We start from the raw sequence: 15015 nt of genomic DNA, 5'->3' as shown, positions 1-15015 counted from the left end.
ATCGATGTTTTCTGTAAAATCGATATTTGACAGTGCTGCCAACTTTGAAAAAGCAGCTGATCAGCAACGATAAAGATAAAATAAAAACAAACCAAACAAAATCAAAGAAGAGAAAGTTAAAATTAAGTCAATAAAATGTATAATATTTCGAAGCTTAATACCCCTAGTGATTTATTCGCAGCTTATGATTTGTCCATTGCTGTTAACGAATCGACATATGTATGTTTATTTATTAATCAACCATTTCCCTTTAAAAAGCCCATTTTGCAACAAAATGCATCTACTTCTATTCGCTGTTTCAGAATTTTGGTTGTTTGGAATACGCTTTTATATTGAGAGAGTTTAGTGATATCGCAGTCCTTGGACATCGATATATCGGTGGGCGTTCTTTCGCGCATATCTGATCAGCTGACCTGCAATCGATACCTATCGGGCTGACCAACACTGTTATCGGTAGCCATGAACGTGACGAGAGCAATCAAAGCACCCGGAAATTTCAAAAGTGCATAGTAAGGTAAGGAATGAAATGTAATAAAATGAAAATACTTAAAAAATGCATTCAATTAACGAATTAATTTGTTTCCTTAAATGCTATTCAGTATTTCAGAACAAAACTTAGAACTTACATTTTTGGAAAATAATATACACCATAAGTTTTTAGAACTGAACGCTAAACTAGACTAAAGCGGTATTTTAAAAAAATTCAATTTTCGAAGAATCAATTCTACCCATCAGAAGGCAACAATTCCCATTATATTTAAAAATAGCTCGTTTCACCTAGCTTTTTAAACAAACGAAAAAAATATAAGAAAATCAAAGTTTCATGTGACTCATTGAATTTTATTATATTTATTACTTTAAAAAAAAATGTATATATTTTCCAAATTGTATGTGTACAATGCACTCTTGTGTAAAGATTTCAAGATTTTATAAATCTGATTTAAGCATATGCCCATCGTTTTTAACGATATGCTTCGGAAAAATCGTTGCATCTGTCCAAACCCCATTGAACAATATCTTCCACCAAAATTCAATGACTAAAAGTAATATAATGAATAACGAAGGTTTTGGAGGCGTCACTGCGACCATGAAAAGGGATCATTCATAATTCATACATGGGGCATGGTCGCCGACGCTTTTGGACGAGGATGGGGAAGCTGAAAAATTATGTTTCATAGGGGACGATGATTTTGGGGTCTCAAAAACCATAGATACTACCCACCCAACACATTATGTTGAATGCAATGCTCCTCTTTTTATTTTCGTTTGATTTCGTATTGTTTTCGGTTTGTTTTACTGCTGTTCTGTTGTTGATGTCTTATGAAATTTGTTAGATACGCAATGTCTAAGTTGTACATATTTATTTAATCCTGAAGCAGTACTAAAATCACTGCCCTCCGCCTAACTACTAGTAAACGTTTCCTCTTTTTGTTGTTATTACTCAATTACTCACAGGTCATGCATACAAACATACACGTAAAAAAATAGTGCAAAAATGTATTACTTTTTCTTGTTTTTATATATGTATATAACAAACGGTACGTTTTTCTTTTGCTTATCGTTTTATCTGCCTTTTAAATAATTATTGCGGGTTCTTATAGGCAATGCTCACACTGCAATTTGCATTAATATTTAATAAAGTATACAATTACATAAGAGCAAAAAGAATGGAAGGGTTCGAAGAAACCAAAAATACATAATAATACAATTATTTTAGATAATGAAACGCTGACCCGATTTAGGCAATAAATATATATATGTATACATATGTGTGTAAAGTGCTTTTCTTTTTACCTTCTCTATTCGTTTTGGCTAAAATCAAAGCGAATTGTTCTTGAAACATGTCCAACAAAAATTGGCTAAAACGTATGAGGCTCAATAAGCTCAAGCTTTTCCTAAACTTTCCCTTTTTTTTTATACACATACAATATACAATTAATTTGATAAAAGTCTAATTAAAATAATTCCTAAGTCCTTAGACGTACAAGAGAAAAATAATTGTATAAGTATTACTAAGTAAAAAAAAAACACAACTTAATCGGCTGCTACAAAAATCTTTTCGTTTTTTTCTTTTTCTTTTAAGTTTTATCGTTAACTAACGGCTAGCTTAGGTATTTATGTATATCATAATTACATGTATCTTGCCTTCTCGACGAGTGGATTTTAATCCGCACGCCCTACAAAATTCCTAAACTCATTAAATACTAAGAAATCACCCTCAAAAATGTGGTGTTCTCTCTGCTTTAGAATTGTTGCTGCTTGTTGATTTTGTTGTTGCTTATGTTGTTGTTGTTGGTTGTTTGGTATGCGATATAGTGGCTATATCCCCGGCGTTAATCCCGATCGCGATCCAGATCCTGTGGACTGGCTGTAATGCCATCTATTTACAGTACATGGAAATTGACGAGAATTTTTGGCTGCCGCGGCTGCTCTCCGATTTCGATTTCGTTGACATCACAGACAGATGGATTGGATGACCCCGCAGGCTCAGTGGTGCCACATGAGCCATCGTTAACTCTTGGCGACGGCCTGCTCCGCGTTGCCCGCTGGTCCAATGATTCCACTCGCCAATTCAGCAGTTAACTGCTGCTTTCGATCCCACCATTCTTGGATGCTGGACACCATGCGATGCCGGCGGAAGCGCAACGATTCCCCGATACACATCTCCACGAAATCAGACTGCATCTCTTGATCGCCCTTCACCAGATTCATGTGCTCCAGCAGCTGGCTATAATCACGTCCGGGTCGCCGAATATCCCGGAAGATCTGGAGGCGCAGTTCAATGTTGTGCACCCGGGCCGCTTCGCGTTGCTCCTCGCTGAGAGTGAGAGGCAGTGATTGTCCCGGCGAATTCATCCCCCCGTTGTTGTGCGTCGGTGACGATCCGCAGCTGGAGCTGCCCTTGACCTCCAGTTTGCAGGGACTACTATTATTGTGGCCCCGGTGGTTGTGATTGTTGCTTATCACAGAAGTGCCTGCTGTTCCAACGGCACTGTTATTGTTGTTATTATTGTGATGATTGAGACCACTGGCCCAATAATAGTGGGGATTCCCCGCTCCAGTGCCGCCCACAAGTCCCGCAGTTCGTTTAAGGGCATCAAAACTGTTGCCACCCAGCGAGGTATGATCCTCCGGTGAGGTTCCTCCACTTTCCGTACTCCCATTGCCGTTCAAATTGCTATTAATGGCTCCCGCTCCTCCCGAGGAGCCACTGCTGGTTCCATTGTGGCAGGTCTGAAGTATCCGTGAGATCTCCGAGGCATCGTTGATGTCGTTGTGGCTGAAGTAGGTGGAACTGGAACTAGAGCTGGAGCTCGATAATCCTGAGGAGCTGGATGCGACTACACCACTTGTTGCCAGAGGCGTTGGTGGCACCAACGACAATGGCGATGGTGGAGAGATGACTGAACTGTGCGCATGTCCATAGCCATTGACCAACGGCAGCGATCCTGGCTTGTTGATACTCAGTAACCCTGCTCCTGCACCAGTCACCGCTCCACCCAGGGAACTGAGGTTGTCCAGCGGCGAGCTCAGGCCGCCCAGATTGCTGCTGTAGGCCGCATGGGTGGTCAGCCCGTTGAGGGGTACATAGAGAACACCCGAGGAACTGGCGCTAGAACTGGTGCTGGAACTGGTGGAAGTACTGCTGCCTGCTACGGCGACGGGGCAAACTTCGCTGCCATTGCTGGCCTGGATCACAGATGCTGGTGGTGTTGCTGCTATCACAGCTGGTGATGCTCCAGCTGTCGGTTCGTTAGCTGGAGATGCCCCCGGCAGGGAAACACCGCCTTGTACCGGTTCCGCTTCCGCCGTTGTCGAATCATCGCTGATGCCATTGATAAAGTTGTGCACATAGCCATTGAGCGGTGTGTCCTGGTCGCTGGTCTCCTCCTCGTTGAAATCGAAACCAATGCCCAAACGATCCGTATGCGACATGGACATCCCGGAATCACTTGACGATGCCTCCGATGTGGAGCTCACAAAACTGCTGTTGCTATTGCTGTCCTCGTCGAAACAACTGGCATTGGGACTGCCATCGGCTCCACCGGAGGAATCGCAGCCGGCTATGGATGACGTGGCTCCTGGTATTGGTGATCCCGGTGCACTGCCCGTTGTTGAGGAGACGGAGCTGGAGCAGGAAGATCGCGAATCCGTTGACATTCGACGAAATTCAAAGGCACGTGGCAGCGGACCGGCTTTCCTTTTTCGCCCCCTCGACGTACCGTCGAGTTTCTTGGATGAACCACCACTGCCACTGGCTCCAAGCATGAGTCCGGACATTCCGCCGCCCATTCCAGGCATCCCAGGACCCGAACCACCGCCTGGCGAAGAACCCGGGGCCGAGGGTCCTCCTCCAGTGGGCGAGCCCGATCCGGAAGGAGAACCGGGTGGTGCACCACCTGGTCCATTGCCATTTGGCGACTTCATTGGCGCCACATCGCTCAGATCCGCCTCGTCAACCATCACCATGTGCTTGTCCTTTTTGTACGGATTGCCAAACATGTGCTGCCGCACATTCGTCGGCTCGATCTCACGCAGCGGATTGTCCTTGTTCTTGAGGTACTCCTGGTAGTTGCCCATTTCGGCAATGGGCAGGCAGTGGCCCGAATCCTTGGCCACCAGCGAGGCGGGTCGCAGGAATGTCTCCCGCATCCTGGCTATTTCCTCCACCAAATCCCGCCTTGGTATATCGAATGGATTGCGATACGTCTTGGCGGACGATTGATGTGTCAGTTGCGGCACCACAATCGTATAGTTATCCAACGGCTCAATTTCCGCATGCAACTTGGCGAATGTGTCTCGCAGCAGTGGATGTCGCACCAAATCCCTCCGCAACGCAGCTCCCGAGCAAAGTTTGGCCGTCTCCACTTGGCGATACGGTGGCTTTGGCTGTTTTAATTGCTTATAGACCTTCAGGCAGAGGTTCTCTTGATCCTGCTTGGCCGTGTTCTTGATGTGCTTCAGCTGATTGGCGATCGTCGGCGACAAGTAGTTGTCCACATTCTCCGGCAGCAGGAACTGCAACAGCTGATACGGCACATTGATGTTGACCAGCGCTTTGCGCAAAAACGGGCAGTAATACGGCGGTATCGAACGCACATATGCGTTAAATTTGTACATCAGATCGTTTGGCGGACTCATATTGTACTTGTGGATAAGGTCGTGCAGGATGGGCAGCAACGCTGGATAATTGTAGGCCAATACGTAGAGGTGCACCTGCGAGAAGTTCGGCGCCGCTTTGAGATAACCAAAGGGCAGCTCGAATCCATGCATCCCGTTGGTAACAATCACCTGCCAGCACTTGTTCATCTCCCGCTTATTGAGAATCTGCAGCGTCAACGGACAGCCCTCAATCTCATACTTGTCCACGGGGAAGCTGCGCACCAACTGCGGCTCATCCACTGCCGGCGTCAGGATCTTCAGCTTGGGATGTGCGTCGCGAGGCGGCAATGTGATCGCCTTGGAGTCCGGCCAATAGGGCTCCGGCAGTGGCCAATAGCCGATGGGGAAGGTCTTCTGCGTGATGTGCTTCTGCACGTAGATCATCTTCTTCACCGGTTGGAAGACAATGTCGGGTGGGGGATCCGCTCCGGACGTTAAGGAAATCGAACCCGTACCCGCCGATCCACCGGAGGTCGTACTGGCGCCCGCCTCCTTCGGAAGCAGTGGCTCAAACTGCAGCACCACACCCGGTTGGACCTTTTGGACAAGACTTTCGATGCACTGGTTGAGGACGTAGTGGCTTCGTACTCGATATGACCGACCACCCGTCACCTCGCACATCCGTTCGATGGGGGAATCATCGTGCGGCACCTTGCCATCCACTCGCTCGTCGATCTTGTTGCCCGGCATTCGGAGGACCAGCGAAAATAATCGCTGATCCCATCGAAAGGGCTCCTTGGTGAACTTTGTACCCGGTATTTGGTTGCTAAGCGGCAGTATGATCTCCTGGTGGACACCGTTTCGGTACGAATACCGTCCGCCGTCCGTAATCACAATGATGACCGATGGTTCCAGGTAAAAGGGACACCTGCCCTGACCATACGTATCGATACCCGACTGCATCCGATTCAGATTCAGCAGATCGAAGGCGTTGCGCAGCGATTCACCCATTGAGGTGAGGCCGTGGCTCTGGAGGTTCTTCAGTTCGTTCATAAAGGTGGCATGGTTCTCCTTCCACCCAGCCTTCACATTCGCCGGTGGCTCCTCGAATGTGAGCAGCATGTAGCGATCACCCAGGCAATCCTGCGTCCGCTGGCGATACTTCAAGAATGTCTCCACAGCGCCCTTGGCAATGTCCAGATACGTCTTTTGCACCCCATTCACATACGCCTTCTGGCACATGGACGACGAGGTGTCCACCAGGAAGAGTATGATTGTCATGGCGGTGATTGATCCTGCGTTATATTGACCTCCTTTCCCGAGCCGGGAATTGCTCTGTTATCCTTTAAAAAAAGAGACAAGTTTTTAGAAAGAGCTAAAAGTTGATTGGTTTATCTTAAAAAAGGGTTGCACAACGATTTTACAACAGCTGGTATGAGTTATGGGGCTTCGTTTTTGTGATAAAATCTAGTCCCTGAAAAGGATTATTTTCATATTGCTATTTGTATACCATTAATAATTTTTTTTAGTTTTGCGTGTTCAACCAAGTAACTGTGTTAAAGTATTCAAATTTACTTTTCTGTAATAATTTTTTTAAAATACAATATCATAGTAATTATTCAAACGTAGTCTTTACTATGGAGTGAGTAAAAGTCGGTTAAACGTTACAATTTCTTGGTACTTCCATAATAGGGTTATTATACCTTTAATCATTCTTTAAAACTTTCCTGTTCTACCTGTGTTAAGGATTTCAAATTTCCTTTACTTCAATCAAATTTTCAAAAATACAATTTTATAATATCTGAAAAGTTTTGCTTACCATAGAGTACGTAACGGTCGGTTAAACATTACGATGTCTTGGTACTTCTATAATACAAGTATTCATACATAATTAAATTAAACCATGACGCAATTTTTTTCTAAGACAAAACAAATTGAAATCTCACAGTGATGCACCAAAATAAAATGAGTAGAGTTTAGACTTTAAAGCCCAAAAATAGATTTGTTATACAAAATATAGGCAAAAATACGGGTTTAAGAACCGTGTTTATAAACAACAAACAGAAACCAAAGACGAAATGTAATTAAATTTAGCTGCTAAGCGCTTTTGTCAATCAATTGACATTTCACCAGTTCTCATAAGAAGCTAAAGTCCATAAACGAAAATTGCCGTTTTTTTAATTTAAGACTACTTTAAAAGTAAATTATAGTTTTATAAAAAGTTTGACTCCCGGAAAACTAGTTTTGTAATTTGATTTTCCAATTTCACAAAGTTTTGAAAGCGTTATCGGTAAGAAAATTCGTATCGATTTGCGAACCAATCGATAATCGAGCTTTACTTACTTGATCGGTTATCGTTGATCTTCCTTTATCCCTCGTTCTCTTTTCACTGAGCTCGGTTGCGATTTCTCCTTCTCTTTTCCTCGCTCTCTTTCTTCTTGCTGTCTTTTTATTGATGCTATCTCCCTTTATGTGTATGTGTGTGTTTAGTTTTTGTTTACGTTGTTAGCAGCTCTCTTCATCTGCTTGTTGTTGCTTCTGCTGATTCTCTTGCTTTTGCTGTTCTTGTCCTGGGCTTGATCGATTTGCTCTTTTTCTGCGTTTCGCTGTCCCGCTTTTATGGTACATGTTGCGTGAAACAGCTGACATTTGGACTGGATAAACAACAACAACGAACTGCAAATGGAAAGGGGGAAAAAAAAAACGAAATGGTAATGAAACGCGCATGCAACTGGTTGTTCGATATCAATAGGTTGCGCATACGCACTGTGTGCAATCGATTAAGGGGTTAATATATAAACACGTAGAGATAATGGAACTGCGTAATCACCGCTATCACACAAATGCTACGAATTCTTGTTGTATAAAACAAGTGCTAATTAAACAACAAAATGCAATTAAATTCCCAGGGGGTCCGTAGTAGTTGGTCCTCGAGAGCGGCGTTTCGTGGAAATTTATGGGGGCGGGGGGTGGTAAATCGCTTTGACACAAATCCAAATCCACTCCACTCACTGGCCATCACTCCTTCACTGCCCCCCCTCTCCTCTCGCCGCGTTCCATCTAATTTGTCTGTGCCCCTTCCTCTTTCTCTTTCTATTGATGCCCCACTACGGAGTCATTCACTCGATGCCACTGCCACCACTACTACGCTCTGCTGGCATCGCCTAGAGATGAGCGCGTGAGCCAGGTGGACGAGACTCGTGAGCGGATTGTCAAAAAATTGGACTAAAAACAATACATAATTCTAACTATGACCTGGTAAATCACTCTTTCTCGACCGTCTTACAAAATACTAACTGTTTTCAGCAATTGAATAATATATATTATTCACATATCAAAGAGACTGATCCTAAAACATTTTAATAGACGTTGGGGAGGCAATCATATGCAAATTTACCCCCTCCAGAAGTATTTTATTACAATTTTATTACAATCTCCACATTTGATTTATTTCTTACTCTCTTTAGCGATATAGATAACTCTCCTCACCATTCCCAAAAAAAAAACAAGCTAAAAGGTAACCGTAGAGTAAATCGATTACACAATGCCAACGCTCACGATCGTGAGTGTGTGTGCGAGAGGAGCGGAGCGGAGCACGACCTACGCATCTCTGGCGGAGAGCAAGGGAGATGGATGCCGAAAGAAGTACAAGGAGGAGGAGGAGGGGAAAGGAGGATGCCAGGGGGAGGAATGCGGGAGCGATTAACAAATGCCGGGTTAACGATCACTCGGCGATCGCACGCTTAAACCATATATCCCTGCACTGGAAATTAGGGCAAGTGCCCAGTTAAGAAATGTTATTACCAGGGGAGCCGTAATTGTCTCGAATCCGAGTGCAAAACATTCAATTTCTATTTGAATAAGAGCGCAAACACACACAGGCACTAGCGCACATGGATATGCACACGCAAACACACTGGCAGAGCGACATAGGGTTGCCAGACGTTCCCAGTCTTCGACAGGTGACAAAAAGGCTGCGGAATTTAAAGGATTCCTTATTAGATTCACTAAATGGTCTTGAGAAGATAATCACAGTTTCTGGGTTAAACGACTGGTGTGTGATTTATCGCCGATCTGGCAACCCTGCGGCCGTGTGGGTGGGGTGACGGGCGGCTGCGGGGGGCGAGTCGAGTCGAGTCGGCCTATTGTGTTCGATGGCAATCCACAAAGCTCACACACACGTCTCTAAAACGTTGATATAGGGCCGAGCACTTCAAGTAATCGAGTTTTTGCGGCTAATTAATCTCAACGCAGCTATGTTTTGGCCAACAAAATGACACGGCTCCCCGACTGAATTCACTTATGCAGCCGCGCCAGGGTTGCCAAGGCACGGCGCTCGGCGAGCAGGCGATAAACCAAACACACCGTTTTCATGTGTTTATAAAAAGGGGGCGTTCGAAAAGGGGTGCACAGCCTTTGATTGGTGGTCATTTTTCATTTGGATGACCTTAATTTGCATGTGATAATGCTGATTAGTGCGGCCGCGTTATCGCCCGAGCAATCGTTATCGCCAGAGTTGCAACCCGCACGCGTATCGACTGCCCGCCAAAGCTTTCGAATTTCGAAATGCCTGCTGTGGTAAATGTGCGATTTTTAAGGATCTCATGCTTAATATTTAAGTTTTCGATTTTTACTCTCTCTCAATAAAAAAAACAACACTCGCACACATTCACACCGGCAGCCAGCATCTTCAGGTAATAGTTTAGTGGGGGAAAAAAAAAAAACAAAAATAAAAAAAAATCACTCAACAAAAAGAATGTCTCTCTCCTCCCAATATACTTGCAATAATTTTCGATTAGCTTCTATATGCCGCGCCACGATTTTTTATTCTGTTATATTTTTACTTTGTGCCAACAGAAATTTATCACCACCGCGCGAGAGCGAGAACACACATCCACACACACACGCCACACACGGCACACTGAGCGGTAGGAGTATGTGGCGCTCTCTTTCGCTCTGCCGCGAAGGTGCATGAGCGAGAACGACCGACAGAACAGACGCGACTAACGGTCAGACCGACTGAACGACCGTCGCTATTGCCATCCCCCTCTCGCACGTTGGATTCGTATATCGGGGAGTTGTTGCTTACACGCACACACATACACAAGCACACGCACACTGGCGCCTCGTCACTGTTGTTGCGTTGCCGTCGTCCGCTCCTGCTTCTTCTTCGTATTATTCGTCTCGTTCTCTTCGGATTTTCCTTTGCCTTTGCTAACACAACACAACCTTATTCACGAGCAGCGCTCTGATTACTGTGCTTCGAAGCGAGCAACAACAAATGACCAAGTCGTTGGGGGTGGCACTGCGATCTATCGATACAGTCGATACTATCGTGTTATTGGGTGCCGATAGAACTCAGAAAAAAATTTGGAAATTTTGGTTTTACATTTATGTCGGTATATCGCAGTACTTCAATAATAGCACAGTGCAACCCGGAAAATGTAAACGCAGTTTGGATTTCAAAATCTGAAAGTAACCATCAAAACGAGTCCTCTAAGCCCCTTAAAATTTCTGCACTGTTGAAGGTAAACTCATAGAGAAGTTCAAAGTATTATTCTTTTATTATCAAAATGTACTAAAAAACTAATGGCTATTTTTTCGACATTTCACGATAACATCAGTTTTTCCTTAAATTTGGTTTTGCTTTTAAATCCCCATAGTAAGTCTGAAGACATAAAAATTCAAATTCAATCGGCTCTATAGATATAGCGAATTTTTACTCGAAATCTTAAGAACCGCAAGTTTAAGCGAAATGCGGTTACACTCCAAAACCCTTAAAATGTGGCTATTAGAATTGTACATTTTTTCGATTCCATGAACACATTTTACACATTCATGTGAGTGGCCAAAACTGAGCGGCTTGCTTGGAATTAAAATTTTAAAAATAATTTGCACCAATATGTATGTATAACTTATAAAAAGAGCGCTGAAAGGCAAAATACAGTGCTTCAATAAAAGTAATAATATCGTTAACCCCTAACATTGTTATGCTATTTATAGACACATTTTGAAACATTTTGCATAAGGGAAATGTTGCTTTTAAAGTTTAAAGTGAATATTAAATGTGTCGTGTCTAGAAATCATTCGCCCGGAACGATTCTGTTAGGGCTATCGATATTTCGTCAGATTGTGAAGCGCCATCTTCTCAGCGCTCTTTTCAAAAACTATATTAATTTTTTTTGACGGATAAATAAAACGTGAATTGATAGCTTTCCCATTTTTTAAGCTTAAAAACGATTTTTTTGTTAAATTTAAATCAACAAAAAACCAAGTCATGTCAGATGATTAAAAAAAAATTGTATCAAACTAAAAAGTACATGTTTTGGTAATCTATCAGTTTTAATAGTTTTCAGTTTATGTTTTAAATGAGTATTATTTTTTATTATTAAAAATAGTTTGAGGTATTTTAATTTCATTTCATATCTTTCTTTTTCCATTTTCCCTTTACGCGTCTAGCCGTTAATTCGCATTAAATATTTAACGATTTACCAATTATGTATCACCCTTGTTTTATTCTTATTTGTGTACCGTCCATTTGTACATTTGTATGTGAACATGTTAATATAATAAATTTGTACTGTGTCAAAAAAATGTGTTACAGTCATTCAAAACTCGTATTTATGTTCGTATTTATTCATTAAAAAAAAAAAATTTTTGGCCGGGGTCATACAAGGGGATTCGTTCTATTAAATTTCAAAAAAAAAAAGGAATGTGAAATTTGGAAGAAAAAAAATAAGTAACACAAATTTTGTTGAATGTTTTTCATAAACCATTGGTATAGGTATTTTGTCAGTTGCAATTACATCTTATTGTATGCATTGTTTAACACCAGTTTTAAACTGAAATGCTACAAGTACAAATAATTTATAAAAAAAAAAAAATGAATGAATGACGAATAAATACGTTTTTGAATGACTTAAAAGAAAGTATCCCTAACTCTTAGTAATACATTTCGTTTTTCGTTTTGAGATCAGGGTTCACCTACCACTAGCGTTTTGTGGTACGTGTAGTGTAAACGATGTAAAAACATAACAAACTAAAATAGCAGCAGCGGATGGAACGCACGCATTGGGATCCGCTGCATGGTCAATGTTTCTATACATGGAATGTTTTATGTAGAGTATAAGTTGGCCATCTCTACTTGCGATGGGCCATGTAGCTAGGCAAGCGGTTGCGAGTTCTGTTCGCCACGCAAGACACATCCATGTTGCGAGTCGGATTCGAGTCGGCCACTGTCCTGCGGCGCATGTTTCTCCCTGGTGGCGATTGGGCGTTGGAGCGACTTGGTGCGGCCTCCGGAGTGGTGGGGCACAAGTTGTCGTTCATTCTAGGCTCCGGCGTGATGGCTTGGATGTTGCGCACGTTGGACGCATTCGGCGTGATGGAGCGCAAGGAGCGCCTGTTTGCTCGCATAGCAGGTGGGGAGGGCGATGCGGCGCGCTTCTTCGGTTTGCGCTTGTTCTTCTTTTCGACATCGGTATCAGATTCATCGTCTGTATCAAGCATTCTGGCTGGCATTGTGCGACGGGAGCGCATAGAACGCCTGCTGGTCTGAGATGAGGAGCTGGCTGGCTCGGTGTTCTCTTGGTTGTTTTGGGCCAACAGTCTAAGGCTGCTGCGACGTGGTGCAGCTCGGGACGATCCGCTCGCTGCAGTGGAACGGGTGGACCTGCGGACAACTAACTGCGCAGCCGCCGCAGAGGTAGATGGCTGCTCATCGGACGAATCCTCGGGTAATTCGGCGATTGTCTGGTGACGTTCCTGGATTTCGGCCACACGCTGGAACACTTCATCATCGTCCTCGGTGTCATCGCCATCATTAAGATCCCAGCCGGAGGAATGCAGCTTGGGCTGGACATTATCGCGTTCAGTGGTCAAGGTGGTTGCGTTATGATTTCTCGGCGGTGTATGGTTGGAAGCCGCCTGAGCGAACGACTCGAAAGTGTCGCTGTCATCGGAGTTCATCGACTCGTTCTCAGATTCAACCAGGGACGGCGCAACGGGCGAGACAACCGCGCAAACATGGCAGACGTAACTATCAAATGCTTGGCCGATGCACAAAGCGTGTGCCGGATTTGAGCCGCAAGTGTTGCAGTACAGCAGAAGTATTGAATTGTCTGCGCGGCCGGCCAGCGCCATGCATTCTTCGGCAACGCACACCATGTCGCGACGGAAATGTTCGGCGAATGCATTGGGCTCGGTCTCCCAACTGGCGTCCCTGGCAAAAAGTTGGAATATTAGTATGAGGTATATATATATATATATATACATGCGATCCCGGACTTACTGGCTGGACAATGCGACGCCCCAGAGGCTCACGTCGTGGAACTCCTCGTTGTTGTTGCATAGTGGGCACTTGAAGAAGTACCCGGAAGTGTTCGCATACATTTGCAGGCATCTGCGGTGGTACCAGCCGTTCCGGCAGCATGGCGAATAAAGCATGTTCACCACATTGAAACGCTCACCCTCCTCGACCAGCAGCTCTGTGCAGATGGTGCAGATGGTGTCCGCGCTGGTCGGACGACGGCGATGGGTTTTCACATGGCGGTGGCAATACGACTTGTATGTCCCACGGAACTGATTCTGGGCAAGATGGTCAATGCCGCACTTTGTGTGAAATGTGCGACGGCATCCGGACTTGCAGCAGCCGATGTTGGCGCCCGGGCGTTGACAATAAACGCATATGAGATGGCTGCAACGCCTGGCCTCAGCGAAGATGTCTTCCACCAGGAAGCGCAAAATGCCGACACGGTTGTTGCCGCGCTGGACGAGATTGGAGCTCAGGTACTGCAAGGGGGTTGGAGAGGGGAAGCGAGAGACAGGGCGAAGGAGGGTTATAGACGGTTTTCCCCGGCATTTCCTTAAAAATTAATTGCACTTACCAGACAGTTGTGGTGCACCATAATATTTCCTTCCTCGATGGTGCGGCCGAAGGACAATGGGTCCTCCGTTTCGCTGCTGCAACACAGCATACACTTCTTGGCCATGGTTGCCTTTTAGTTTTCTCAACTTTTCTCGGTGAATTTAACTTAACAAATCGAAAACTAAATTCGCCGAACTGCTGACAAGAAAAGGGCCGAGACGAGAGCTGTCGCGCGCTAAATGCTATACATCGGAAAGCAACCCTGCTGTCACTGTCACCAGTGTGACCAGTCCGCACCACGCCAACCCCGCCACAATTTGAATTATGTTCCTATCGATATTTTTTATTGTTGTGCTAAGTATTATTATAGTCAGGCAAAACATTTAATTTGAGTTCAAGTGTATTTTTCGATGCCTGGCTTGTCTTTAATTTAGCTAACCTTAATAGTAATAATAAATAAATATAACAAACAATTAACTTGTTTCCCGATATCAATGGCCGCGATCAGCAGAACAATATGATAGATTAGTAAAAAAAAAAAAGGAGCGTTAAAATAGTACCATACCTTTTCTTGATTCATAGTACATTCCTGCTGGCGTGTATGGGTGAGAGAAATATCGATAGAGATCAGTAGTAATATTAAACACCGTGAGGTAAGTTAAATTCTTTACAACTGCTCAGCCCTTTTTGATTTTTACGTATCCACAATTTCTGTGCGCAATACTGTTGTTGCGGTTGCAATAGATATCGATTTTAAATCTTTAAATAAAAATATATGTGAAATATCGATAAGAATTGACAGAATTTTGTATAAAAAAACCTTGAATTAAGTTAAATTTTTGAGAATTGTTCATGCTATTTTAATTTTTACTTGTCAGCGGTTGCTGTGCGCAATGCTACAGTTGCGGTATCGGTTTTCAAACTTTTAATAAAAACCGATAAGTTAAATATCGATAAGAACTAACAGAATTATTATCAAAAGTCCACGAATTAAGTTAAAATTATAATCAAATGTTCGGGCCTTTATGATTTTTATGTATTTACGG

The 15015-nt window shown here is 43.8% G+C and overlaps 2 protein-coding genes across 7 annotated transcripts; both read right to left on the bottom strand.

The window, feature by feature from the left end:
• Positions 1-1346: 1346 nt before the first annotated feature.
• LOC119556192 (integrator complex subunit 6) lies at positions 1347-10344 on the bottom strand. Of its 6 annotated transcripts, XM_037868138.1 has the most exons (4): positions 9137-9418; positions 8908-9077; positions 7447-7779; positions 1347-6446 (listed from the first exon to the last, which is right to left on the bottom strand). In XM_037868138.1, the coding sequence occupies exon 4, from the start codon at positions 6382-6384 to the stop codon at positions 2512-2514; it is 3873 nt and encodes a 1290-aa protein (XP_037724066.1). In that variant the 5' UTR covers positions 6385-6446; positions 7447-7779; positions 8908-9077; positions 9137-9418; the 3' UTR covers positions 1347-2511. The 6 variants fall into 6 exon arrangements, with proteins under 6 accessions (XP_037724066.1, XP_037724064.1, XP_037724063.1 ...); XM_037868136.1 differs by lacking the exons at positions 8908-9077; positions 9137-9418 and adding an exon at positions 10207-10344; XM_037868135.1 differs by lacking the exons at positions 8908-9077; positions 9137-9418 and adding an exon at positions 10193-10332.
• A 1254-nt stretch (positions 10345-11598) lies between these two features.
• On the bottom strand, positions 11599-14206 carry LOC119557897 (PHD finger protein 7). Its single transcript, XM_037870903.1, has 3 exons — positions 13989-14206; positions 13394-13893; positions 11599-13324 (listed from the first exon to the last, which is right to left on the bottom strand). Exons 1-3 carry the CDS (start codon positions 14091-14093, stop codon positions 12244-12246), a joined length of 1686 nt encoding a protein of 561 aa, XP_037726831.1. The 5' UTR covers positions 14094-14206; the 3' UTR covers positions 11599-12243.
• Positions 14207-15015: the final 809 nt, after the last annotated feature.

Source organism: Drosophila subpulchrella, chromosome X (assembly GCF_014743375.2).
Source record: "Drosophila subpulchrella strain 33 F10 #4 breed RU33 chromosome X, RU_Dsub_v1.1 Primary Assembly, whole genome shotgun sequence".
NCBI classification, from domain to species: Eukaryota; Metazoa; Arthropoda; class Insecta; order Diptera; family Drosophilidae; genus Drosophila; species Drosophila subpulchrella.
This window is presented reverse-complemented; position numbering and strand designations above follow the sequence as displayed.

Excerpts from the sequence above, each read along its gene's own strand:
- LOC119556192 (XM_037868136.1), bottom strand. The coding sequence starts at position 6,384 with ATGACAATCATACTCTTCCTGGTGGACACCTCGTCGTCCATGTGCCAG.
- LOC119557897 (XM_037870903.1), bottom strand. The coding sequence starts at position 14,093 with ATGGCCAAGAAGTGTATGCTGTGTTGCAGCAGCGAAACGGAGGACCCA. Across the intron at positions 13,894-13,988 it reads TGGTGCACCACAACTGTCTG|TACCTGAGCTCCAATCTCGT; the intron begins GTAAGTGCAATT and ends ACCCCCTTGCAG. Across the intron at positions 13,325-13,393 it reads GGCGTCGCATTGTCCAGCCA|GGACGCCAGTTGGGAGACCG; the intron begins GTAAGTCCGGGA and ends ACTTTTTGCCAG.